At 49.7% G+C, this 27,942-nt stretch overlaps 1 protein-coding gene and 1 long non-coding RNA gene across 3 annotated transcripts in view; both read right to left on the bottom strand.

Moving 5' to 3' along the window:
* The window catches only part of LOC127201527 (uncharacterized), a 59,228-nt gene that overhangs the window by 839 nt on the left and 30,447 nt on the right, over nt 1-27,942 (bottom strand). Inside the window, exon 2 of the long non-coding RNA XR_007832197.1 lies at nt 27,431-27,581. This is a non-coding gene — a long non-coding RNA (uncharacterized LOC127201527). The remainder of the gene's footprint in view (nt 1-27,430; nt 27,582-27,942) is intronic.
* LOC127201524 (tetratricopeptide repeat protein 38) lies at nt 290-22,169 on the bottom strand. Of its 2 annotated transcripts, XM_051160151.1 has the most exons (14): nt 22,028-22,169; nt 21,227-21,304; nt 19,783-19,864; nt 18,210-18,381; nt 15,749-15,922; nt 13,810-13,885; nt 10,622-10,741; nt 8,754-8,813; nt 7,301-7,339; nt 4,717-4,798; nt 3,563-3,728; nt 2,850-3,009; nt 2,559-2,632; nt 290-474 (listed from the first exon to the last, which is right to left on the bottom strand). In XM_051160151.1, exons 1-14 carry the CDS (start codon nt 22,046-22,048, stop codon nt 381-383), a joined length of 1,398 nt encoding a protein of 465 aa, XP_051016108.1. In that variant the 5' UTR covers nt 22,049-22,169; the 3' UTR covers nt 290-380. The 2 variants fall into 2 exon arrangements, with proteins under 2 accessions (XP_051016108.1, XP_051016107.1); XM_051160150.1 differs by lacking the exon at nt 290-474 and having other exon boundaries at nt 2,539-2,632; nt 22,028-22,168.

The raw sequence follows: 27,942 nt of genomic DNA, 5'->3' as shown, positions 1-27,942 counted from the left end.
ACTAAATGAAAGGGTTTCACTAATGCAGGGTATTTGGGGGGCCACTTCTAAACCTCCCAACTGAGCTGGCCACACCTGTGCCTTTCCTGCCAGCCACAGAGCAAGACAACACACTCTTCAAGGCATCTGCAAGTAACAGCACTGCTTTGCTTCTAGAAGGCCAAGAAAATGCCTGTTGCCTCTGAAAGGAATCCCCAATATCACTCAAAATCAACATGTGTCCCCTATTCTACCAAATTACTGATTTGCAGAATTCTGCTGAGGACTTAGCCTTATCCTCCGCCAAGGACGCCCAGCTATTTCCTAACCATAACCCAACCAGACAACAACCAAAAGCCAGGAGGTCAGTGTTGAGCTGTAGGCCAAGGAACTGGCATTGGTCACTGCATGAGATGGACAGAGGCTGCCTTGCGCATGAGCCTCTCAGTCAGGGGTGAGTTGGGTTTCAGCGCATCACGCTCCATCAGAAGGTTCCTGTGGAAACACACAGAGGGTTAGTTATAGAACCCTCTAGAAGGATGTGGGAATATGACTGGCAGGAGCAGAATGGGTACAGCCAGCTTACAGTACTTTGAGTCTACATTAGAGATAAGCAGCAGAGATGAGGACTCCAGTATAGGCTCTCACTGTGGCTTGGTCTGTCTTAGGGGAAGCCATGACTCAAGACCTCACAACCCATGCTCCTGTCACAGTCTATGCTGAGGATGAGAGGGACAAGAGACACAGGAAGCCACATGTCAGACTCCTCCATGGGAGGAGGGAAGCAAGGGAAAGAACAGGTCTAGGAAAGCCTTAGTTTAAAGGAAGCAAGAACAGGATCCCTCTGAGCAGAGCCGTGGATGAATGCTGCTGCTGCTGCTGCTGCCGCCTTGGTCCTCAGCATGACTTAGGGAGAGGACCCTTACAGTGGCATCAGTGTTCCTGTGAGAAACAGAGGAGAATCTGCTTCCTGAGTCTCAGGAGAAGCAACATGCAGCAATAGCTCTGAGCCAGGGCCAGGAGTGCACCAGAAACATCCCTGCTGGACCCTGATGCAGGACAGTTCAGCTTCCAGAATGACAAGACCTGTGTGTCTGGTGTCTGAACCATCATGTCTGTGTTGCTTTGGTAACAACTCTAGGAGCTTAGGATAGACACAGATTAACAATGGTGGGTCTGTGGGGGGTGAGTGATGGTTTGTTTGTTTGTTTTTTTTAAGATTTATTTATTATTATGTGCATAGTACTCTGTCTGCATGTACACCTGCAGGCCAGAAGAGGACATCAGATCACATTGTAGATGGTTGTAAGCCACCATATGGTTGCTGGGAATTGAATTCAGGACCTCTGAAAGAACAGTTGGTGCTCTTACCCGCTGAGCCATCTCTCAGCGGGGGTGAGTGATGTTAAGGGGCTGGAGCTTGGTATACAGGGAAGGGACAACACCACAGTCAGGGTAGTAGGGTATCAGCCTCCTTTCCTCTGCTAAAACTACTTATGTGAGGCTGTGTACTTTGTCAAATTAAAGGTTTTTGGTTGGTTGGTTGGTTTTGTTTTTAAAGTTAGGTTTCACAGACTGGAAGCCCCAGATGAAGGCCATGTGGCGTCAAAGGAGGCTGCTTGGCTGGGTGAACAAGGAAGAGAGGCAGAAAGGCAATAACTAAATGCAGAAGATGCTAAAGCATCTTCTGAGCATGGGTCCCTATGGCCCCCTTCCAGGAGGAGTAGCAGGAAGAGGGAGGATAATGGGTGTGGCTGCAGGAATTTATTTACTGCATGTCCCAGACAACCCCAGACTCTAGGTATCCACTTTCTCTCCTAACCAGGCCTACTGGCTAAGTGCATTTTTCATTTAGTTTCCTCTCCACACTCTATAGGATACTCCCATGGTCCTCCACTCCCTCACCAGCTCCACCATCATCCTTTCCTCCTGACCACAACCATGTGACTGTTCAGATGTCCATGAGATGAACTGGTCTTTTCAGAGGTTCCACAAAGACAGGCCCATACCTACCCACTCAGCACTGTATCCCACACCCAGCACAGATCGATAAGAGGCTGTAAGCTGAGGCCTAATGAGCAGACAAAAAAAGGGGGGGCCGGGGGTTCCCAGGAAGAGGGCACACACATGCAAGGACCTGAGAGCAGGTGTACTGGCTGTCTGTATATTTCAGCACGGCTACAATAAAGTCAGCCTGGAAGACAGGAGGCTGGGTAAAAGGGTGGTGCTGCCTGGATGGTGGCGGCCAACACCTTTAGTTCCAGCACTCCGGAGGCAGAAGCAGGTGGATATCTGAATTTGAGGCCAGCTTGGTCTACAGAGCAAGTTCCAGGACAGCCAGGGCTGCCTAGAGAAACCCTGTCTCAACACCCCCCTCCAACAAAAAGGGGGTGTTGGTAGTACCATCTGTCCCCCTTTGTCAAGTTGAGCCTACTAATGAAAGAGAAATGAATCCCCAGTTTGCTTCCTGTTCCAAACCCCAAAAGCAGAAGCACACATGCTGAGGTAGGTACATGCACAGGGAGACCATGTGTAGGGGACCCGCCCATGCCTGGCTGTAGGAAGGGCAAAGTGCTCACCGGGCCACATTCTTATGGACGCTGGACGTACAGTTGATGGCCGCATGAACCAGCAGCTGGTTGAAGACGTCTCTCTATGATGGCAATTATGCAAGTTAGGCCCCTGCAGCGTGGACCAGGGATGGGCTCCCAACACACAGGGAACACTGAGACAAACCCCACACTCCACAGCACACCTTGGTGGCAGCTTCAACAAGAGGGTTCCTACCCCATGAGTAAGGACCACACAGGAGACACCTGGCTGCTGGCCTGGCATTCCAGCCTCTGGGCCCCTTCACTCAGCTGGCTCACCTGGGCGTTGCTGCCCCCAATCTCGACAATTCGGTAGCGGATTGGCAAGAGAAGCTCCAAGACTCGGTCAGGGTTCCCATTCTCAGCCTCCACAAGGGCCTGGCACAGGGGCAGCCCCACATCTTGTGCCAACTTGTGCTGGCAGTTCTCCCCTGGGGACCTGTCACCAAGACCAAAGCTCAGTATCCACCTCCACAAAGTCCAACGTTAGGGCCTCTCACAGCTGCCTGATACCACTCAGCAAGGAAGAAGAGACACAAGCCTCTGTTCAACGTAGGGAGAGGCACAGGCTCCTGTCCCCAGCCTTAGTTTGCACATCTGGAAAGTGGTGTAACAGCACAGAGAGGTCAGGACTAAGGACAATGCAGGTAAAGACTGGGCACCCACAGCCATGGCCACCCGAGAATCTGTCTGCAAGAACCTGAGCTCTCAGGCTGCCCTTGTCAGCCCAGAGGGCACCATTTCCAGCAGATAAAAAATCTGAGGCTCAGAGCAAAGAGGTAGCTCAATGTCCTGAGGACACCCACAAAACCCCTGGAGGTCAGACCGCTATGGCGAAGCATGCCCACATAGGAATACCCACCTAGAAGCATGGGTCTCCTCAAAGCTATGCTCACCAGCAGGACCTCACCCTAGCAGGCCTTGGCGCAGCCCTTGCAGGCATTCACCCTGTTATCTGGGCCCAAACCTCATGGTCTCCGGGCTTCACATACTTGCTGGCCTCCTGCAGAGTGGTCATCAGCTCCTGTGTGGTCTGGAGGTCCCGTGCACCCAGGGAAGCCATCAGGAAGTGAGCGTCATTAAACAGAAGGACATGGTCTCGGGTATGCTTCTTGGTCACAGGTAGAACAGCCTGCCACCGCTGGCCAAGGGACACCCCTGAGGACAAAGAAAAGCAGTGTGTCTTACACTTGGTTCTTCTGAACCCACATGGATCAGAAGCCCATCCAATCTTGTCCCTGTCAGAGGAGGGAGTTGGGGGTGGGGTGGGGGTAGGGGATGGATGAGGAGAGGCTAGTGAGCAGGGCCACCAAAGCCTATGCTGTCTTTGTTTACCTGGAGAAACAGCAAACCCGTGAGGTAAACACAGGTTTGGAAAACTGTGACATGTTGTCAAACTATACCTAGCGCCTTGATAAACCTCCAAAATGTTTTAAGGTTCCTTATGGTAATCACAATCCCAGTACCTGTGGAGAGGTGGCCCAGTGGTTAAGAGCACTGGTTGCACTTCCAGAGGTTTTGAGCTCAGTTACCCACAACCAAACCATTGGCACCCAACCATATAAAGAGGTCTAGTGCCCTCTCAGGGCATGCATGCAGGTGTATATATAGACAGAGCACTCATACATTAAGGAATACATATATATATATATAACATTGAAGGAATGAGAAGACTTTCCCAGCCTGCCAGCCACTTGGTACCCCATCTCCTCACTTACACTGGGATGCCAAGCATTCCTCAGCATCCCTCTGTGGAGCATCATCTGGATCTCTAGCCTAGGCAGGAAGACAGCCCCTTAAGAGCAACTATAAACAGGCTGAGAAGCCTCTGCAATGTCAAAGTTGGGAAATTCTTACCAAGAGGCACTAGGCAGTAGCCAAGCACCACCTGTGCCCTGAAAGTTCTGCCAGTCAGCATATGGGAATGGCAAGATTCAGTGCCAAAGGGCCACCATACCAAGGTAGTGTAGAGAATAGAATAAAGGGCAGCAGAGGCTAGGACAGTGGCCTTGGGACTGGCAAGGAGACAGCTGCATATGCTGCCATGCAAAGATGCAAATAGCCTCATTCATCCCAAGGCTTCACCCTCACGATCAGCAATCACACATTCTCTCCTTGTGCAGGGAAAGGGAAGAGAGGCGGGTACCTTCCATCTGAAGACGGTAGAGCATGGAGCAGCTGTCCACCACATCCAGCATGGCACCACTGGCCTGCAGGCTCGGGAGGATCTGGAAGACAAGGGACATGGAGGCCAGGCTCAGGGGCCCAAATAAAGACAGAATCATGGGAACAGCCAGAGTTGCAATATGAGCCAAGAGTATGGCCTCCACAGAGAAAGCCCTCAGCAAACAAAAGATATGAGCGTCATCCCCAGCACCCCAGACATCAGGACCATCACCGTCATCACTTCTCAGCCTTCAGGCTAAGAGAAAGTGCAGTACCACAACACTCAGTAAGGGATCATGCAGCTGTGAGCGCCAGAATGCACACACACACACACACACACGCACGCACGCACGCACGCACGCACGCACGCACGCACACACGCACACACACACAGACGCCCACTCCATTGTGTGCCCAGGGTTAGTCCTGGCTCTGTCAACTGCCACTCTCTCACCCTGTGCCTAACGTTGCTCTGGCATGAGACTCGGGTCTTGCCTGGTTTAGATTCACCTTTGCTCACTAGGAGACCTGTTTACACCTCAGAGCACACAGTGCAAATCACCTCATCTTCTTTCTAAGGAGCTGATCATGACAGAAGGACTCCTCAAAAGGACCCTTATCTGGAAGGTATTTCTCTGGTGTTCTGACCCCCACATTGTGAGCATCCTGTGCCATGATTTCATTACTAAGACCTCAGTGGGGAGCTTTTCCTTTCAAAGAACGCCCAGAGGGAAGAAGGCAAGGTTCTGGACTTGGCCAGTGAGATGGGGCCTAGCAAACTCTATATGCTAAGGCTGCAATGCCACACAATTTATCCTCATCATTATTTCGCCTGTATGAGTGTTTTGCCAGCATGTATGCCTATGTGCCATATGTGTGCCCTGTGCCCACAGAGGACAGAAGTGGGCATCTGGTCTCCTGGAAGTGGAGTTACAGAGAGTTTTAAGATACCATGTGGGTGCTGGGGATTGAACCTTGGTCCTCTGGAACAACAGTGTTCTTAAACACTGGCTCATCTCTCTAGCCCCACAATGTAGGCTCAATTTTCTTAACAATAACTTTTTATTATGAACTTCTTATCCGAGAGTACCTCACTTATAACCCGACTAATCTAAACAATAGGAAAAGAAGATTAAAGAATACAATAATGAAACCATAAGATCAGTTCTGAGGAATGATTCTCCCAGCATAATCAGCAGGATTTCTTCTGCTAGAACCTAGAGCAACCAGAACCCAGAACCGCAGCCAGAGCCCGGAGCCCCAAAGCTCTGTCGAGTGATTCTCTCTAGGAGTGTCTTGAAGTGGAGCAATAAATAGCCAAAACTATCCCAAATCTCCAAAGGCCCTGCCTCTTGTTTTTGGCTCACATTTTTTTGTTTGTTTTGTTTTTCAAGACAGGGTTTCTCTGTGTAGCCTTGGCTGTCCTAGACTCACTTTGTAGACCAGGCTGGCCTTAAACTTACAGCAATCTGCCTGCCTCTGCCTGCCAAGTGCTGGGATTCAGGGCATGTGCCACCACGCCTGGCTAAAATAAATAAATCTTTAAAAAAATTAAAACATTCACACACATACTCACACAACTGGCCATATTGCTCAGTAAAGGCACTTGTGAAGCCAAGCCTGTTTTAATCCCTGGAACTCACATAGTAGAAGGAAAATGAACTTCTGTTAGTTGTGTTCTGACTTTCACATACATGTCATGCCATGTATACATATATAAAATAAATAAAAGGAATTTTTTTGAGACAGGGTCTCACTATGTACTCTGGTTGCCCTAGAATTCACTATGTAGTTCAGGCTGGCAATGAACTCATACAAATCCATCTGCTTCAGCCTCCTGAGTGCCTCAGCACCACCAAACCTACCTCTGACTTTTAAAGAATCATTTATTCTTTAAGTGCATTGGTGTTCTGCCTGTATCTCTGTGTGAGGGTGCCAGATCCTCTGAAACTGGAGTTACAGGCAGTCGTGAGCTGCAATGTGGGTGCTGGGAATTGAACCTGGGTCCTCTGGAAGAGCAGCCAGTGCTTTTAACCATTGAGCCATTTCTCTAACACCCTGCCTCTGACTGAAAGTATAAATAAGTGAACAAAAAATCGAAAACCAGCCCTTCTATGGACAGATGAATTGCCTCATTAAGAATACCCATCTATCTTGGCCAGTAGTAGCATATACCTTTAATCACAGAACTCAGGAGGCAGAGACAGGTGGATTTCTGTGAGCTAGAGGCCAGCCTGGTCTACAGACTCAGTTCCAGGACAGCCAGGGATACTCCACAGAAAACCCTTGTCTTGAAGAAAGAACAGAAACAGTAAGAGATGCCCTTAGATCTGTCATTCTAGAACACCACCAGGGAACAGTCAGCAGAGGCTCCACGACACACAGAGTCAAGATATGGCTCTTGACGACAGCCAATCCCACAAAGTCTTATCTGAGAACTTGGTGCATTCCACCACTATTAGCTCTGGCTAGGACAACACCAACAAGCTAGGAGAAGGCCCAGAGGCTACGAGAGTCACAGGCAGACTGTAGCAACATGCCATAAAGGATGAGAACGTACTTACATGGCTGTCATAGATGGTTAGCGCGGCCTCATATTCCCCCTGCAAAGGTGACATTGCTATGAGTAACATCTGGAGAAGTCAAAAAGCGATGCTTGGAAACACACTAGGAAGAGCTGACCAAGGCCCCCAGTAAACGAGATGGGCAGGGCTCAGTGGTAGCCCAGTGTGGAGGGAGAAGAAGGTGAGCTAGGAGCCTCCATGTTTCTATAGTAACAGCTGGGAGAAGCACCCTGACAAATGGGGTGATGCTAATCCCCATCATCTGTCCCCACAATCTAAGACTCTCCCTGTGTTCCCCAGAACTTGGTTCCAACCCCACTGTGGTGGTATAAATGAGAGTGTCCCCCATGGGCTCAGATATGTGAATACTTGTTCCCCAATTGGCGGCACTGTTTGTGCAGGGTTAGGAGGTGCGGCCTTGCTGGAGGAAGTGTGGCACTAGGGATGGGCTTTGAGAGTTTAAGGCCTCACCCTGCTCTCAGTCCATGCTGCTTTGTGCTTGGATGAGGTGAGCTCTCAGCACCCAGTTCCTGCAGCCATCTGTGCTGCTTGCTTGATGCCTCGCCATCAAGATGGAGACTCTTATACCTTGGAACCGTAAGCTGAATGAACCTCTACAAGTTGCCTTGGTCTCCAGGGTTTTATTACAGCAATAGAAAAGTAACTAAGCCATATGAGTCCTGCTTCCCAAGAGAGAAAAGTGTCTTTGAGGAGTACAGCCTGCCAAGCTGGAGAAGTTGATAACTTGACACAAGCGAAAGTCATCTGAAAGGGGGAGGGAACCTCTATTAAGAAACTCTAGGGCTGGAGAGATGGCTCAGAGGTTAAGAGCACTGACTGCTCTTCCAGAGGTCCTGAGTTCAATTCCCAGCAACCACATGGTGGCTCACAAGCATCTATAATGTAAGCTGATGCCATCTTCTGGTCTGCAGGTGTACATGTAGACCACTGTATAAGTAATAAATAAATCTTTAAAAGAAAAGAAACTCCATAAGACCAGGCCTTAGGGAAGTCTCTAGGGCATTTTCTTAATTAGTGATTGATGGGGAGGGCCCAGCCCATTGTGGGTGGAGCCATGTCTGGGCTGGTGGTCTTGGGGTCTATAAGAAAGCAGGCTGAGTAAGCCATGGAGAGGAAGCCAGGAAGCAGCACTCCTCCATGGCCTCTGCATCAGTTCCTGCCTCCAGGTTCCTTCCTGCCCTGTTTGAGTTCCTGTCCTGCCTTCCTTCAGGGATGACTACAATGTGGAGATGTAGGTCAAGTAAACCCTTTCCTCCCCAGCTTGCTTTTGGCCATGGAGATACATCACAGCAACAGAAGCCCTAACTAAGACACCATTTGTACCAACACACAAAGGTGCTATAAGGAAGTCAAACAGAGCGGGCGACTGGGAACCACCTCTTCACTGGACATCTGCAGTGGGTGAGACAACCCATGGAAACAAGCAACCTACCTTTTCAATCAAGTACAGGGCCCAGTGCCAATAGTTATGGCAAGCGAGCATATCGGAGTCCTGCAGAAAGAATGAAAGATCGGCTGAGCACCTGTGGGCTTGGTCTACAGTGTGGTTGGTATAGTGCACGAACCCCTGGGTTCAATCCCCAACATAGAATAAGCTGGGTATGGAGGACCACACCTGTGATCCTGGCACCAGGGAGGTGGACACACAGGTTCAGAAGTTCAAAGTTGGGCTGGGCAGATGCTCACTTGGTACAATGCTTCCTGTGTAAGCACGAAGACCTGAGTGTGACTCCCTGTACCCAGCTCACAGCGTGACATGATGGTGTAAGGCTGTTATCACATGAGGGTCCTTGAGGCTTTCTGGCCAGCCAGTCTTGCCTAATCAGTAAGCTGCAGGTGCTAGGGAAAGGTCCTGCTCACAAACACAGGTGGATGGCACCTAAGAAATGACAGGGTGGCTTCCACACACACACACACACATACGTGTATATTTTTATCCACATACAGGCAAACCTGTACATGTATAAATACATAGATACATGTACATGCATACACACACACACACACATACACAAGCAGAGGTGGGGTGTGTGTGTTCTGGAAGAACAATGCAAAGGAGGGAAGCCAGGCTAGTTAGATGCCAACTAGTGCTCCTCACCCAGGTACTCCTACCCATAAAACCTTCCCGCACTGCAGGGAGGTTGTGGCGCACGCCTTTAATCCCAGTACTTGGGAGGTAGAGGCAGGCGGATAACTGGGAGTTCGAGGCCAGCCTGGTCTACAAAGTGAGTCCAGGACAGCCAAGGCTACACAGAGAGACCCTGTCTCGAAAAACCAACCAACAAACCAAACAAACAAACAAACAAAAAACCTTCCAGCATCTGCCTGGGGAGCCCCAGAAAATTTAGCTTCTCTTCTTTAGGTTCTTTGTACCCCTGAATATTACCAGACGCTGGAGTCTGGACACTTTTAGAATGGACTGCCTGTTCAGACACCTCCCAGTTAGCCATGCCTGGAGATGCTGGGAATTAGCCTGCCTGTCAAGCACAGTCCTTGCCCAGGGAATTGCTCAGGGGGATGCTGGTGGTGACCATGACCTGCCTCCTCTCCGAAACACTGAGCATCTCTTCTCAGTGCCAGCCTCAGGAAAGGACTTACTGCCCTAGCTGTGGTGCCCTTGCAACCTGCTGTGGTACAGAAGGAAGGGCAGCCGCCGGGCCACCTGGACAATGGGCCAGGTCACCAGCCAGAAGTAAGTCCAGAGAAAACAGGCCCACACAGAGGAAGAAGGGTCACCATTGCCAATGAGCAAGGAGGAACAGGCAGCAGCCAGTCAGGAGCAGGCATGAGTAAAGTTGGGAATAGGGAATAAAGGACAGTGAAGCCACAGAGTGCTCATGCCATGGAGAGGGTCAGAGTGGACACTAGGAATTCAAATTGTCCTAACCACCATAGACCAGGCTTACATCAGTTGACCATCACACCATCGGCCTGCCTCTTTCCCACCCACTGCACCATGTGTTCACTGCTGGCAGCAGCAGAAGCACAGGCAACTCAGGGTCCTGAGTATGCTCAGCCTAGCTGGGCTCCTATTTACCTAGCACTTTTGGATACATTCCTTTCACAGCAAAATACCTCAGGCAGACTTCAGTTCTACAGTCATTTCTAAATCCCTGGTAAGTGTTGGGGTTTTGGGGGTGGCTCCATAAGGATGTTTGGCTGTCAGGGATGTCTCCAAGCTAAACCTAAGCTCCTGGCAAGCCAAGCTACAGCTTTAAGTCCCAACCAGCAAGCCTTGGGGGAATTCCTGGTGTCAGACTGGGTGGCCCAGCAGAGGACCAACAACAACTCAGTTCATACCTTCCAATGGCCTTCTGTGCGCTGCATGAACTCCATCCCGTCTTTGACCTCTGCTTTCATCTCATGTATATGAGCAATAGTGTGCACTGACCAGGCATCTGTGGGCTCAATAGATAAAGCCTACAGGAGGTAAGAGATGAGAGGACAAAGAAAAACAGGAATTAGCCTGGTGGCCTGGACCCAGCAACAGCAAGGGTGGGAACTGGGTTCTAACTCAAGATAACTGCAATCCCAGCACCAGCTTCATTTCCTTGTTGCTTAGGGGGTACCAATGTGTGCCTTATCCACCACAGCAGGCTGCTGAGGAGGGCATGTCTGCCAGCCTCACAGATGAGGAAACTGAGGTTCATCGAGGCCAGGATTTGCTTCCTGAGCACATCTGAGTCATCTGTAATATGCTACCCAGGAGCTCTGTGCCTTAGTTTCCCATGATGGCCTTTGGGGCTCCCTTCCTTTCAGGGCTATGAGAACAGTGTAGATTGTCACATCCTCTGATGGTGAATGACAGGAGGCTGCCCCTCTCACTTACACTCAGGGGATGGTTACACAGGTGGCTTCCTGAGGGAGAAGCAACTGGTTCTAGCAACACTTGTTAGTGACAAAATCTACATGAACCCTGAGCTCTGCAGTGAGGCAGAGGGACACATGAACAGCTCTCACCTCCTTGTCCATCTGTTCACCAGGTCACTTCATGTTTACTGAGCATGAAGCAGTAAACTGGGGCTCACTGCAACCCCATCACTGGCTTATTCATTGCCCCACACCAAATCATGGGTCCCTACACCTGCTTTCTAATTGTGAGTACATCTGTTTTTTGGTTTGTTTATTTTTGTTGTTGTTGTTTTTTGTTTTTTGGTTTTTTTTTTTTTTTGGTTTTTCGAGACAGGGTTTCTCTATGTAGCCTTGGCTGTCCTGGACTCGCTTTGTAGACCAGGCTGGGCTTGAACTCACAGCTATCCGCCTGCCTCTGCCTCCTGAGTGCCGGGATTAAAGGCTGTGAGTGCATCTGTACTAGCCTGGCATGTACTGTAAGGGCTTCGCAACTTGCCCCGGCAGTCTCTGCCTTCAGGCTCTGCCCCTCAGTGTTTATACTCTCATCCACTCTATGTGTGAAGACAGGGGTCACACATCATGTCTGCATGGCCTGAGTACCAGGAGAGCGCGGTATGTCACAAGAGTGTATCCTGAGCATACTGGTTACCTGCACTCCTTTTAGGAACCCCTTTAAACATGCTGCTTTTGTGAGACCAGAGAATTAAAATCCATATCCCAGGGTCACAGTGACAAGTTGTAAGGCACAGCCGCAGGGAAACTTAACCACTGCTACAAGAAAGTTCCCCTAGCCCGAGTCATGTGACCACATTCCTTTCTTCCTGTTAGTGATAAGATCTCCAGATCAAAGGGCCTTGCCCAGCCTCACAATTGCTTTGCTTCCCTATTAGCCAATTAGCACTGGACTGGACCTTCAGCGGAAATCCAAAGGGGACACTCCCCTCAGCAAAGAGGTAACCGAAGGAGATCAAAAGGAAATTGGAGCTTCGGTGCTCTTAGCACCTGTTCTGCAGCCTGTCACCTTAGGACACTAGATCCCTAACGTATCTTTACCGACAAGTACTTGCCAAGCTAGGAAGTTCCCCCCTACTTTGGGAACACTGGTAGGGAAAAGGACCTATAAAACCCCCACAAACTAGAGCAGGGGGTTGCCTCCAAGGCCTGGCTCTAGTTGTGATAAAGATCCTTCATGCTATTACATCAGTTTTGCCTCATGGAGATTTTTTTTGGGTACTCGACACCTGCACATCACTTTCACACAGGGGGGTTGAGAAATATGACTTGTCCCTGGTCTTTCTCTCTATAGGGCTGACCAGCATATCCTTACTCATTTTGGTACCCTTGAAAGGTTTCATGGAAGACTCTAACTCTGCCTGCCCTTCACACCTCTCCTGCCCACAAGGTTGACCTGCTGGGATTGCTGTCACCTCAGGAAGTCATTGGAGTCCAGTAGAGCCTGGTGCTGCACACCCTTGCATTGTTGAAACTCGGGGGACACTGCTATAGCCTTGTCTTCATATGTAGCAAGTATCTATGGGGTCTGAGGCTAAGGTCAGTGGGGCCTATCACACCGGGAGAGCTGGAGCAAGGGGCAAGAAAGAGCAGCTGAGGAGAGGGGGGCACACTATCATGCCACATCTTGTTTCCTGTAAGACTTGAGACTGCATCCTTGGCTGTAGCAGAAGTCTTGGTTTCTTTGTAAACTCAATTATGTTATGTAAATATGTTTTTGTCTTAATCCCAAGTGTGGGGTTTTCGTTTGGACTTCAGTTTGTCCACAGATGATAACTGCCTCCTGTTTAACAGGGTGGGCAGAGACCATAGGCGGGAGCAGGCATAGGACACAGTACCAGTTCTGAACTTGGACCAAAAGCATAGGTCACTCTCCATGCATGGCAGTGGCTCCTTGCACCTTAGTGTCTCCTCTTGCAAGGACAAGAGTGGCAGAGAAGGACTTCAAGAGCCTTTGTGCCACCCTGTACCCAAGCTTGTCACTTTACCTCGGGTCCAGGCCTACAGGGGTGTCCCCAGAGCCCCAGGTTAGCCAGCACATCCCACCAGAAAACAGAACACACTGGCCCGAGGCTGAGCACCTAGCAGGTTCCACACTGGCTCCACTTTTCCCACTGAGGGCACCCTGAGTGATGAGTGAGGGCTAAGACACAAGTTTGTGGGCAGGTTAAATCCCTCCACTCAGGCAGAAAGAGCATCACATGATCAGGCCCTGACCTAGGAAACCTGTTTGAAGTCTCCACCCACCTCAAGCCACAGGCAAGGCAGACCTGGTGGGAAGGTGAGATTCAAGGAGAAAGAACCAAGGTTTGCATGGCTCTCCTGTAGTGAGCCAGTCCTGCCTAGCCCTGTGGTTCTGGAGCCAACTGGGACTCAGAGAAGCACTGAGCCATCACTCTGGTGACGCCTGAGAGCAGGAGCCATCACCTCCCTGAGCCTCTCTGCCTTCTCTGCTCCAGGGACCTTGGGGGAGATTAAAGGAGTGACAGACAGGCAGCTCCTTCCCCTAATACCAGCCCCTCCTGATCCATGAAACACCCCGATGAGGGAAGGCAGGGTGGCTTGGTCAGCATATGAGGAGCAACACCCTGAAGGGCCTCACACCTTGAGAAGGGACAACTCACCTCTTTGGCAAGCTTTTCTGCTCTGTCATAGAAGTTGGTTTCCATCAGTCCAAAAGAATAGATGCCTTTTACATAGCTGAACACAGAGAAAAGACTTCAGTACCCAGGAAGGTGACAAGGAAAGGAGAGATGAGTCTTCCAGCAGGATTGGCCAGAGTCCTCACACCCAAGGCTTGTATGTGACTGTGTTCGTACATAGAGGGTTCCCAGGAGGAACCAAGGTACGATGCAGAGGGCAGCAAACTGATCTCTGTTGTCCACTTTGTGAAAGGGCCCTGTAGAGCTGGTGTCAAGGAAAGAGGACTTGCTGATACCCTGATTCTGCTCAGGCCATCAGGGAGCCAGAAAAATGTGCATTGCTGCGAGCCACCAGCAGGAGGCAGCACTGAAAGAATGGCACAAGCCCAACCCAGAGAGGTGCTGAGCTCAGCAGTTTTGACTTCCTTTCCTGAAGACAAAGGGACAACAGGCTTATTAGGAAGGCTCTAAGCCTTCTTGATGCTGTGACCCTTTAGTGCAGTTCCTCAGGTGCTGGTGATCTCCAACCATGAAGTTATTCTCATTGCTGCTTCTTAACTGTAATTTTGCAGCTGTGCTGACTTGCAATGTCAATATATATGTTTTCTGGTGGTTTGAGGAAATCCCTGTAAAAGAGTCATTCAGTGTCCCCGAAGTGGTTGCAACTAACAGATTGAGAACCACTGGTCTAGAGGCGCCTTCCTGGGAAGCCTGGTGTTATGGGTAGCTCCTCCCAGGCTTCTGTTACACTGTGCAGCATCCCTCGCCCAGCCTGGGAACAACCACTGACTGGCTTGACACTCCCCAGAACCAGATTCCAGGAGCCTGTTTGTCCTGTTCATCGTCCACTCTGGCCTGCATACTGGGAATGACCACATACTTGCCTTTCTCATCAGTCACCCAGGCACTGAGCCCCAAGGCTGTAGGTCACAGGTGACAGAGCGGTTCTATCCTGTGTCCCTATGGGACTGAGTAAGGACAGATGCTGGTGTCTGTGACTTGGGTGTCATCTTTATTGTCCAGCACAGGGACAAATGACAGGGCTTACTGGAGAGCAGTGACTTACAGGTGAATTTTACAAATATTTACCAAGGGCTTACTGCAGGTCAGGTACTAGTATTTGGTGGGTTGTTTAATCATCAGTTTGGGTGAACCATGGTACCTAGACCTCTGGTCAAACAGTCTTAAAGGTCACCACAAAGATACTTGAATCAGCTGTGATTAACTTTTTAATCAGTAGACTTGAAGACAAAACAAGATTCCCAAAATCCTTGAAAGAAAAAGACACTCTGCCTTCCGGCTGCTGTTAGATACAAATAGGAAGTTGTGTTGACTTCTGTGGGACGCTGCAGCCCGTCACCCCACCCTGCGGGTTCTGAATGTGCCTGGCGCTACATAAGCTATGCTTGGAAGAACGCTCCTTTCCCTTGTGAGCTACCTGTATATCCAGAGGTCAGTGCACTAACCAGCTTGGGAGAGAGAAGGATGTGGCCACAGAACCCTTGTCACTATACAGATGAACACAGAATAACCTGGCCCGGTGACTCATACCTGTAATCCCAAGATCAAAGAGAATAAGGCATGAGATTGCCATGAATTTGAGGCCAAGCTGGATTACAGAATCATATCCTATGTTAAAAATAATACAACTAATGATGGACATGAAGAATGGTAATTAAGCTTTGGAGAATATAATCTTGGGGATGTTTGTTATTGCAATAAACAGAATCCTATCTGACTGATACACAATGGTACTACCTCGTTCACAGGATGGGATGAAGATCTAATGAAGAAAAGGAAGACATGTAATTAGCAGCAGGAGTCTCATTAGCTTTAAACTGAAGCCAATAGGGTTTCTGTGCTTTTAGGGCGGAGGAGAGAAACTGAAAGACGAAAGGATGTGCTTATTAATGGCAGGTACCTGTTAAGGGGGGTGCTAGGTGTCCAAAAGGGGAAAACTCGAGCCACAGAATCTCGCATTTGTTCCTGGTAGCCCAGGTAAAAGTAGGCATCATGGGAAAACTTCAAGGCCAACATGTCCATCGGGTGGTCCCGGAGAATCAGTTCCCAGAAATCACAGGCCTTGGGGAAGTTCCTGGAAGCCAAGAACACACTGAATATGAAGTCCACATCCACAGGGGGTGGAAAGCCATCCTGTGTCCCTATCTGCATGAGCTGCTTTGAAGCAATTGTATCTGGGCCTGGGGAGATGGCCCATGGATACAAGCATGAGGACCTGAGTTCAAATCCCCAGCACCTCAGTAAGACTCAGCCATGGGCATGGTCCTATAACCCCCAGTCCTGGGGGCAGCCATGAAAGGAGGATGGCTGAGGCTTGCTAGCCACCAGCCTAGCTGAAAGACTGTGAGTTCTAGTCCAGTGACAGACCCTGTCTCAAGGAATTAAGATGAAGAGTGATAGGATGGGACACATGACATCTTCCTCGGGCCTCTGAGCACAAGGGCACCTGCATAACGCACAAACACAGACATAAGGTACACACGCTACAACACACACCTGCACACAAACGTTAATACAGTAATAAACATGATATATAAAAAATATTATAGTTGTGCATTTGTATTATGCACATGCCACAAAACTAAAGTGTCCTGCAATGTGAAGTGGGGAGGAAACAGAAAAGGCAATGGGCTATGTGTGGCAGGAAGCAGAGGGATGCTCTTGTGGGGAAGGAATTAGAGTGGGCAGGGGCTTGAGGGCAGACAGTCGGGGAGGTGTAAAGAACAAAGTATGGTAACACCCATTACTTCGTTACTAATAGAAATTAGTAAAAAGAAAAAAATATTTCCAAATCAGAAAAAGAAATTCCATCATAGCTAGGAATGATGGAGCTTGCTTCTTAGGCAGGGCTCTGGCGTCCACCCTCAGCACTGCACAGAAAAGAATATTATAGACATGTATATGCACACAATTTCTATGTTAGGTTGTACCTCCCAAAATTAAAAAACCAGTGAGAAAATTAACCTCCGATTCAGATTTAAGAAGAAACACGGGGCCGGGGGTGGGAGGGCAGCTGGAGAGAAGGCTATGCCTGCTTTTGCAGAGGCTCCAGGCTCAGTTCTGGCACCCATATTGTAGCTTAATACTATCTGTAACTCCAATTCCAGGAGATCTGGTGCCCTCTGCAGGTCACCATGGGCACCACACACACACGTGGTACATAGACTAACATATAAGCAAAACATTCAGACACATGATATAAAAATAAATAAATCTTTAAAAGATGAAGGAAGAGAAAAACCTGTTTGTCTGGTGTGGGTGTATGCACACATGCAGAGGCCAGAAGTCGACATCACTTGTCCCCATCCACCAATGTTCCCCTTAATCCTTCACTGAACCTGGACCTTACCAAGTGAGCCAGATGGGGGAGCTAGTGAGCTCCCGGGATCTGCCTGTCTCCTCCTCCCCAGCCTGGGGTTAGAGTACACATCACCCTGCCTGGCTTTTTGCCTGGGAGCCTGAAGCTGTGTGGCAAGCACCTTATCAGCTGAGCCCTCTCTTCAGCCCAGAAAAGGAGGCTTCGCCAATTATCAAGGACAACTTGCCCCAACACCATGAGGTATAGGAGAACCCCACATCTATACTGAATGAGCAGAAAATGGTGGGACTTTCTTGGCTGAAGACTCTAAGATTCCTCACAATCAGTTCGCGGAATCTGTTCTAAGGGACAGCTCACCTGCCCAAGAAGACAGACCCTGGAGGACTGTGGGAATGGAGGCAGAGATGGGCCTGGAAGGTTGAGCTGATACACACAGCATTGGAATCCTGAACACACTGACCCTAAAGACTTGGATGTTGAAGGCTGGGTGCTCCTGCCTGTGGTGCTGTTGGGAAGTGGGAGCCTGGGTCTGGTGCTATTAATTAGGTCACTGGGAGCATGCCCTTGAAGGGAACATTAGGACCTTGGACCCTTTTGACTTTCCAGGCTGCTGTGAGGTGAGCAGCCTCCTCTGCTACCTATTAGTACCACAAAACATTGTCTTGCCATAGCCTCACAAGCAATAGGGTTAAGATCCCATGCACTGAAGCCTCTGAAACCATAAGGCAAAATAAACCTTTCTTCCTTATAACTGTACTGTCTTGGGTATTTTGTTACAACAACAGAAAGCTGGTGAGTACAGCCTCTAGGGCAAGAAGCGAAAGGATCAATAGTTTTCTTCTCTCTCCTCAGTGTTGTAATTAAATAATTACCTTGTTAATGAGCCATAAAAAGCTATTTGAACCCTAAACTGGAAAATACTTCTTCATTCAGCATTCATTTTGGGGCAGAGCGATAGACTGCTGAGAAGCTCCCTCAAGCTCTGCGGCATCACCTTGCACAGGCTTGGGATCCCAACCCCCATCCCAGGGAGGCCCCTCACCCCTCGGCAAACATCTCCACAGCAGACACGTGCAGCTGCTCCCGAGGTGTCAGGGTCTGGGTTCGGGAAAGCTCCACCATCGTCTTCACAGCCTGGTCCAGGTCTTTGTCCAGCTTCACGGAGCTTCCCGTGCCAATGAGCACAAGGCCGTTAGAGATGGCATGGCCCATGGCTGAGAGAAGATTAGAAAACAGTTGGTCACTCGGCCTAGCCCAGCCCCACACCCCACGAAGTGTGAGCCAGGCTGGGTACGGGCTTGCTGTCGAGGCTTCATGGGGCAGTGGATGCTGCATCACTGCTCAAGTAACTGAGATTACTTTTAACTGGGTTTTCTGTTGAACCCCATGGTCTGAAGTACTTCCCTGTGCCCTCAGGAGCCTGGCAGAAGCTGTAACCCCTTCATTAGCTGGTATTATTGCTACAGCCAGCGCAGGCCTCTTGGGATGCTCAGATAATGCTGTTCAGGGAACTGAGTCAACAAGTCCTTAGGCTCACACTCTCATCCTATCTGCTGCTCTCACACAGGATGGAGGGGTGGGTAGTCCTTCCTTAAGGTGTAAGGACTCAGGCTCTACCCATGCTCCCCAGCCCCATCTTGAGAGATATGGTGCCCCCTGGTGTGCAAAATTAAAGCACTGACACTGGCCTGCAAAAAGGAACCATAGAACTGGGGGGGCCTACTACTGTAAATATCGGACCCCAGCCCACAGCCTGAGTCCACTCTGAGCACTAGCTGTCCCTATGGCTGCATCTGGCTGGCTCTATTTTTCTCTTGAGGCTCTCCTCATTCTGTCCTCACTAGGGCAACAGCAGGGCCTTGGCTTTAGCTTGGCTACACTGCTGCAGGTGATAGGAATATCCCTAAGTCTCCTCAAGTCCCAGGATCCTTACTCCACACATGGGCCACCCATGGGGGACTCTGCAGTGGACTGGACTGACCTCCTTGAGACTGAGACACACGGCTTTCCCAGGAACCAGGCTGTGTGCTCCATTTCCACACAGCGCTAGTGGCTCTGGAGGTGTCTCGAGTTCCTTAAGCCCTAGACAAAGGTTTCAGGAGCCATCTCTGTGTTCTAGGATTCTGGGCTTGGGAGCCACCTAGACTGCAGTATGTGTCTCACTCCCAGTGACCCTCAGTTTCCTCACCTAAGAAGCAGAGTTGGTGGTGGCTTATGTCAAACTGACAATAGAGGAAAGATCTAGAACAACAATTCTCAACTTGTGGGTCACGGCCCCCCTAGGGGTCCAGTGATCCTTTCACAGGGAGCATATGAGAGATTTACATTATGATTGGAACAGTAGCAAAAGTACATTATGAAGCAGTAACAGAATAATTTTATAGTTGGAAAACATATGTGAAACTGTACTAAAGGGTCGTAGCATTAGGAAGGTTGAGAACCACTGATCTAGAGCCTTCTATAGAAATGGCATCCTCATAGGAGCAGCTGTTGTTCCAACAGAAAGGTAACTGTCAATGGCCCCCTCTGTGCAAGTCTCAACCCAGCCACTGCCTCCAGTGTGCCCTCCCAGCCAAGTGACAAGTGAGTCCCTACAGTCAGGGAGCTTTACTCACCAAAGTTTGGATCCGCTGCCTTGAGCTTTGACAGGCAGCCCTCGATGCCACCAAGACTCTTGTCATTGGTCCACTTCACATACTGGAATGAGAAAGGCATAAAAAATCTGTCTTTGTGGCCCTTAGATCCTATCAATAAATATATCTAAACTTGGATTTTTGGGGGTCATAGGTGCTGGCAATCTAACTCAGGTCTCACATAAGCTCTACTATCAAAGGAGTCTCAGACCTCAGGTTGGTTTTTTCTTTTTTGTTTTGTGTGTGTGTGTGTGTGTGTGTGTGTGTGTGTGTGTGTGTGTGTGTGTTTGAGACAGGGTTTCTCTGTGTAGCCTTTACTGTCCTGGACTCACTTTGTAGACCAGCCTGGCCTCGAACTCACAGTGATACACCTGCCTCTGCCTCCCGAGTGCTGGGATTAAAGGCGTGCACCACCACTGCCTGGCTCAGACCTGAGTTATTTTACTTTCTAAAACACTGAGCGTTTCCTGGGCCATATTGAAATAGTATAACTTAGTTGTTCTTCTAGGAAGAGATTAAATATACATTACTGGATGACACCTCCTAGGGCTGGGGATGCTCGTTGCCAGGAAAGAACTGTGGAAAAGTGGGTCTGTCCCAAGACATGGGGTGCAGTAGGTCCCCCTTTTCAGCACTGGGAGGATCCCTGGAGTCACTCACACAACTGCTGTTTCCTTTCTCTCAGAAATGACCACAGTGAGCTGGGTGTGGTGGCTCACACCATAATCCTAGAGATGGAGTCAGAAGGCTGCTGTAGGGTCCAGGTCAGTCTGGGCTACAGTGTGAAACCCAAACTAACACAAAGACCATGGCTGGTGTTTTGTACTGTTAGACATGTGAAGGCTGGAAGATGGAAAGGCCAGCTTTTGCTGCCTATCTGTGTCTTTAGACCACGGTGCCTGCCTTTGACCTATTGGATGACCTTATGACCTTTGGACTCAAGTCACTTTACCTTCAATCCCATTCTCTGACCTGCCCCCCACCCCCGCCCCAAGCTGCTTGGACCTTTCTTCTGAGGTCCTGTCCCCTCTCCCATAAATCCCCAAGTCCTCAAACTACAGGAAGCTTCCCTGCTGTGGCTCAGGTGGGAACGAATGGAAATTCTTGGTTCAGCTAACATGAGGGGAGCCTCAGGACAGGACCCTATGCTTTTCCTGGCAGAGCCCACAGTGAACCCTCAACAGGCCACAGTGGGACACCTGTCTCCACATTTTCGGGGCCCCTCAGGGGGAATCCACTGCTGTCCATACTGGAACTGGGGACCATCGGGACAGGGCTCCCAGGGCTGGCAGAGACACGTCCCTTGTTGTTGGAGTTCTGTGGCAAAGGGCAGTCTTCACTGCAGAGGGGTTTACAGACCATTCACCAGTAGAAAGCTCTCCTCAGAACCCTTCACGGAGGACCACGCATCTCTTGGCCGCCATACCTGGGTCAAGGTGGCATCAAACAGCTTGCAGGCCTCGTTGCTTGTGGTTGAGAGTGGGAGGCCGGCATCCTTCCAGGCCTACACACCAGGGGAGGAACACAGGGATTTGACTTGGATGTGTGTCCAACCCTTGGTCACCACTCTGTAAAGTACCTGAGAGGCCCAATGGAGATGAGTCCAAGTGTCAGCCAGAAGGCAGACAGCAAATAGGGTGATGGGCAGAGGGGCATTACCAGGAGTGGTGGGAAGCCTGGCCCCAGGTGGAGGAGGTCAATGTAACTTGAAGGATGTCTGACTTGTCACCTGCCTAGCAAGGTGTGTACTACCTGCCAACACCTAGCTGATCCTCCTCGCCCAGTACATGGGAGGAGTTGGACTAAGCCTATACTTGGAAAGCCTTCAAATTACAATGGCTGCCCTCGGTGACCTGACTCAGTGCCCATGTCTCCCTTGGGCCTGGGACATGCCCTCTAGTCCTGGCAAGCAAAAGGCTCCGCCTTCCAGGACTTAGAAACCAGGTGGCTGCTCTGACCTTCATCTTCCTGGTCTGAAAAATGGGCTCAAGGTCCCAGCCTTGGCTGTTTTCAAATGAACTGCTTCCCGAAGCTAAGCCCACTGCACAAGCTTCCACTAGTGCTCCTTCCTGGGAACCACTTAGGAGTCCCCTCCACCCTTGGCTGCAGCTGCAAAGCCAGCATAGGCAGTGAGCGCTCAGGACCGGGTTCCTGTGGTGTGATCCCGACTGCTTGGCGCTGGGACAACTCCCAGGCGAGAAGGACCCTGCCGAAGGGGTGCGCATACCTGACAATCTCGCAGCGACATGATACTGATTTTGTTCTTCAGAGTTAGGGCTATCAGTCAGTCCAGGCTCTGGGAAGTCCCTCAGGCCTTCCGGGGAGGTGTGATTGTTGTTGATTGCGGAAGGGGGCGGGGCGAGGGAGGCGGCTCTACAGGGATCTTTCACTGGTGGTTTGGGAAGCACATGCGCGCAGCACAGGGCCCAGACCTGCCCGCCCGCTGAAATCCGGAGTGGGTGTGGGAGGTGTGGGTGTAGGTGTTGGTAGAGCAGGAGGAATAGGTCGCCCCTGAGGGAGATGAGAGGACACACCTGGGCGCCCTGGCGGCATTCCCCAGCTGGGGTGCTCAGAACTAGCCTGGCAGCTGCAGTCCCTGCTCCTGAACCCCAGCTGAGTAGAGGTGCCCAGCTAAGGTTTGAGTTTCAGTGTTGTTCTTGCACATTCGATGGCATGGGTGCCCGCAGCCCAGCCTCTCCTGGCCCGAGCCTTCTGCACTGGGCCAGAGGTCCTCAGGAGACTGGGAGCCTGGAGCCTCCTCAGGTGTCTTAGTAGAGAACTGTCCCACGGAGCTACATTCCCCCATCCTCCCATGCTCCCCTCCACCAGTATTCCCCCCCCCCCCCCCCCCCCCCCCACCTCCTGTCCCTCCCCCGCCTCTGCACAGTTTAGAATTAGGATCTCACTAAACTTCCCAGGCTGGTCTTAGATCAGCTTTGTAGCTGAAACGGGCCTTAAACTTTTTCTTCCTTCCTTCCTTCCTTCCTTTTCTTTTTTTAAATAAATGGATTTTTTGTTTGTTTGTTTGGTTGGTTGGGGTTTTTTTTGTTGTTGTTTTGTTTTGGTGTTTGGTTGGTTGGTTGGTTGGTTTTTCGAGACAGGGTTTCTCTGTGTATCCTTGACTGTCCTGGAGCCACTCTGTAAACCAGGCTGGCCTCGAACTCACAGCGATCCGCCTGCCCCTGGGCTTTGAACTTTCAATCCCCTTGCCTGGTGTTGTCAGTATTACCACCTGTCCCACCAAGCCTGGCTATCTCTTGCAAGTTCGAAGTAGCCATCCTCCACCTGGCCAGCCTCAGGCACTCACAGCTCAGTTTTGGCTCATTCCCTCATTGACAAGCGTCACCCATCACTCTCTGCTGCCTGCATGTATGTCTGTGGGTGTCAGATCTTGGAGTTACAGTTGTGAGCTCCATGTGGGTGCAGGGAATTGGACTCCGGTCCTCTGGAAGAGCAGTCAGTTCTTCTAACTGCTGAGCCATCTCTCCAGCACTCGATACTATTCTTTCTTTTTTTTAAAAACAAAATTATTTATTTATTATTTATACAACATTCTGCCTACATGTACACCTGAGCACAGAAGAGGGCACCAGATCTCATTTTAGATGGTTGTGAGTCACCATGTGGTTGCTGGGAACTGAACTCGGGACCTTTGGAAGAACAGATGGTGCTCTTAACATCTGAGCCATCTCTCCAGCCCTCAATACCATTCTCACAGCAAATATGACTGGAGGGAAGTCTAATATCTTTCGGTTTGACAGTGGATTATCAGATACAGAATGGAAACCACCAATAAAAAAAAATAGATCCATTGGATTTCACTGAATTAACCTATTTTCTGAATCAAAGGACACAATCAGAAAAAGAAAGGATAAACTTTAGAATGGGAGAAAACTCTTGCAAGTAATATGTTAGATAAGGGCTTCCTCTTCAGAATCTATGAAGATTTTCTTGGGGCTGGAGAGATGGCTCAATAGTTAACAGCACTTGCTGCTCCTGCAGAGGACCCAGGTTTGGCTCCCAGCACCCACACCAAGCACTCAGAACTGTCTACCTCTAGCCTGGGGATCTGATGCTCTTTGGCCTCCTGGGTACCTGCATGCATGTGGTGCACATGGCTCATGCAGGCACACACACACACACACATGATAAACAAAAACCTTTAAAAATAATTCTTACAACGCAACAGGAAAATGTCATACAGCCAGGTTAGAAATAAGCAAGGGAAGACAAAAGGAAACAAAACAAAACAAGCTGAGGATTTGAATGAACATACAACCCAAGAAGACACACTGGAGAAGTAGGAAGGTTCACGGTGTGGTAACTAAGTGATAAAAGCCAGGCACAAAAGGATACACACACACACCACCACTGCCACCGCCACCACCACCACCACCGCCACCACTGCCACCATCATCATCATCGTCATCATCAGGTATATATTAAATGTCCAGCATAGCAGATCCATAGACACAGAAAGCAGAGTTCTGGAGACCAGGGTTGGGGAGGGTAAGAGACAGCTGCCCAGTGTTGATGGAGTTTTCTTTTTGAGTAACGAGATACTTGGCTGCAAACCCTTGAGTATGTACATAATACCACGTAGGTTTCCCTCCAAAATGGGTCGCTCTGTGTGATTCTTTCTCCAGTGAAGACAGTGTCATGAGGAATGAGGGTTGGGTTTTTTTTTTTGTTTTTTGTTTTTTTGGTTTTTCCCAAACAACAAAGCTTTATTCATCCTCAATGACTAAAGACAAGCTCATTGGCGCCTCGATTGAGAATGCTGTCATCTTGAGCTTCTGCGAGTTCTCTCTCAGTGCGTTTCAGCTTATCCAGTCTCTTCTTTTCGCTGCTGCTCCTCCTCTGCCCGGGGTTTTGAGTAACTGTAGCGTTTGGCGCCATAGGCCATGCTGAGGACCAGGGTGGAGTATCGGCAGAACTTGATGAATGAACAGACTTGAATCAGGGCACCATCTTGTCCATGGAATGAGGGTTTTATAGCCCACCCCCTTGATCTTGCATCTGAGTTGAATTCTCTCTTCTCATTTTCCACACTTTGGTTTGTCAACTAAAACTTCATTTTGGAGGAGATTCTGGGGGCTGTGAAGCTGGACTGGACCAGAACCCAAATCATCAGCATTCCTGCACAACCAGGGGACCCCAAGAGGCTGTGGGAGGCGACTCAGTGGGAGAGGTGCTTGCAACCAAGCCACATATCCTGATTTTAATGCCTAGAATTTAACTTTGGTACGCTCTCCTCTGATCCACACTGTTTGCCTGACCCTCCCCACAAAACAAAGAAACACACACACACACACACACACACACACACACACACACACAAATATATGTTAAATGCAAGATTTAAGGGGGCTGAAGAGATGGCTCAGAGGTTAAGAGCACTGCCTATTCTTCCCAAGTTCAAGTCCCAGCAACCACAGGTGGCTCACAACCCTCTCTAATGAGATCTAGTGCCCTCTTCTGGCCTGCTGGCTCACATGCAGGCAGAGTACTGTATAAATAAATGAATAATAAACAAACAAATAAATATTTTTTAAAAACTGAAAAAAATCTATTTTAAGAGGACCAAAGAAGCCTCTACAGAGGCCAGTGAGGGCTGGGTCAGCATTGCCATCTTCAGACACAAATTGTGAAGAGGCAACAGAGGTGCCTTTGAGACCACCAGAGATGCAGACATGATGTGGCATCCCCTCATTCCTCACCTCGTATCCCCATTCAATAGCAGGGACTTCCTGAGGCCCTCTCTCCTGCACCTCTGGGCACACAAGCTGGTGTCTGTGGTGGCAGGAGCTCTAAGGCATGAGCAGGAGAGGGCTGTGGCGGGAAGGACACTCTCCCAGTCGGTCAGAGTACACAGGCTGGTCATATTTACTCTAGCCTTGATGTAGCCTTGAGCAAGAGTGTGGGCTGGCCACAACTCTGCAAACCCAGGGCTGAAGAATGTCTGGAAAAGTCCTGGTTAATTGAGGGACCCCAGGTGAGAATGGGACCCTTGGAAAGTCCAAAAACCAGGGTCTCAGGGAGGAGCCAGGTTCAGGGATGTGCAGCCCAATGGCACTAGCATCACAGGAGCACAAAGTAGTGACTTTTCTGACTTCTCAAAAATGGTGTCAGATGGTGACAGTTTCAAAACTTCAATTGAAAGCCAACAGCAGCTGAGGGCACAGAAAAACCAACCTCCACCAGACAGTGCAAGCAAATGTGAGAGATGCCCACGTAAGAGGTGAGCACAATTGGCTTTGTTGGGTGCGTAGATAAAACAGACTAAAGGCTAAGCTTGTTACCACATAGACACATTCCATAGTGACACGACGGGCAACCTATCAGGAAGACCTCAACCCAAAGACACATACACTCACCAACAAACAGAGCCCAAAGATACACAGTGAGAAATTTCAGAAGGGGAGTGTGGAACAGAAATTTGCACTTCCAGTGTAAGAGAAGGTGACTAGTTCTCTGTGACCTGGAGCTGGAAGGGCCAGGATTTCCTGAGTCACACCCAAAGGGAGGGCAGGACCACAGTGGCAGGCACATCTCTGGTACAAGCCTTAAGAGCTCCTGGCCCGACGATGCTTTGTTTCTCCTCTAAAGATTTAATTCCAGCATCTTTGGGGATTACCTGCTGGGACAGGAAATTTACCAACACTTCTCTTTGTGCCACATGAATTCACAGTAGATGTTCAGTAAAGCATACCCATAAATTAATAAGTCACTGCTACTTACATTTTTCTTGGCTTCTAAAATATATTTTTATTTATTTATTTATTTATTTATTTATTTTGTCGATCTATTCATGCACACAAGTGCTGCAGAGGCCAAGAGGGTGTCAGATCCCCTGAGGCTGGAGTTACAGGCAGTTGTGAGCTGCTCCATGTGTGCTAGGAACTGAACTTGGTCCTCTAGAAGAGCAGCAAGTGCTCTTAGCCGTGGAGCCGTCTCTTCGGACACACACACACTGTTTTCTTTAATCAGTGGCCTATCCCAGCTAGATGCATCACTCCATTACAGCCTGCACGCACCAGCTTCTACAGACAGGTACTCAGTGGAAGCCACTTCCTGGCCAGAGATCACAGGTGCATTAGCCAGGGCAGGTGCCATGGGCTCTAGGGCAAAGAAAAGGCACTGTCACCAGCCCACAGGCATGGCAGAAGGCTTCCCAAAAAAAGGAGAAGACTCCATTTCCTGATACATCATGTATTATGTGGAATCAGGTAAAAAATATATCATGAGGAGGCTCCTTCTTGGCACCTGCCCGGGTCTCCTGGATATGGAGACAGTACTTCTTAAAATCTTACGGGAATTACACAATTTCTTGACTTGTTGCTTCATCCAGCAGAAATTAAAGGAGAAGCCCATCTCCCCAGGGCCCAGTCCAAACCTGGCTCTTCAGAGCTTCTCAGGGGTGCCCATAGAAGAGAGGAGTCAAAGGAATGTATTTAATAGTTTTAATGCCCAAAACCTGTGCAGGCCTGAGCAGACTGCACAGACCCTGAGAAGACCGAGCAAAGATCATGGGTTTGGAGACCTCCGTGTTCCCTCTGGGAGACCTGCCCCTCAGTCCCTACATAAGCAGGAAACTGAAGGGACCTGAGGACCATTTCTGCACTTGCACCTCCCCTTCCGGAGGACAGCAACAAGACTGTACCAACACTTTCTGGAGGGATGCCCCTGAAACAGAAGCTGGAGATGGCCTACATAAGTCTTGTGGCAGCCATGTCAGTCAAATGGATATTTGCCACAGAAGAGCAGCCCACGGCTGGGATCTGAGACCCACACGTAGAGCAGAATCAGAGTTGAACAAGGAAGCCACACCCCTCAAGCTTCACTCCCATGTTTAGTCTGAAGAGAAGCTCCAGCTGGCTCCAACAAATCCCCCAGAGAGGAAGAAGCCATCCTTCCCTTCGTCTTTGGGGATGGTGACAGGGGCAGCAGTTTGGGCTGACAACCAAAGTCAGTGAGGCAGAGGCCCTTGCCCCCAAAATGGAAAAGCCTCTGCTTGATGGGACCCAGGGAAGCTCACTGGAATCCTCCCTAGGGAAATGGGACAGAAGGACCCTTGGAGAATATAAGGAAAAGCAAATGAAAAGGTTTCACTGGTGCAGGGTGTTTGGGGGGGGGCACTTC

This window comes from Acomys russatus, chromosome 17, assembly GCF_903995435.1.
Source record: "Acomys russatus chromosome 17, mAcoRus1.1, whole genome shotgun sequence".
NCBI classification, from domain to species: Eukaryota; Metazoa; Chordata; class Mammalia; order Rodentia; family Muridae; genus Acomys; species Acomys russatus.
This window is presented reverse-complemented; position numbering and strand designations above follow the sequence as displayed.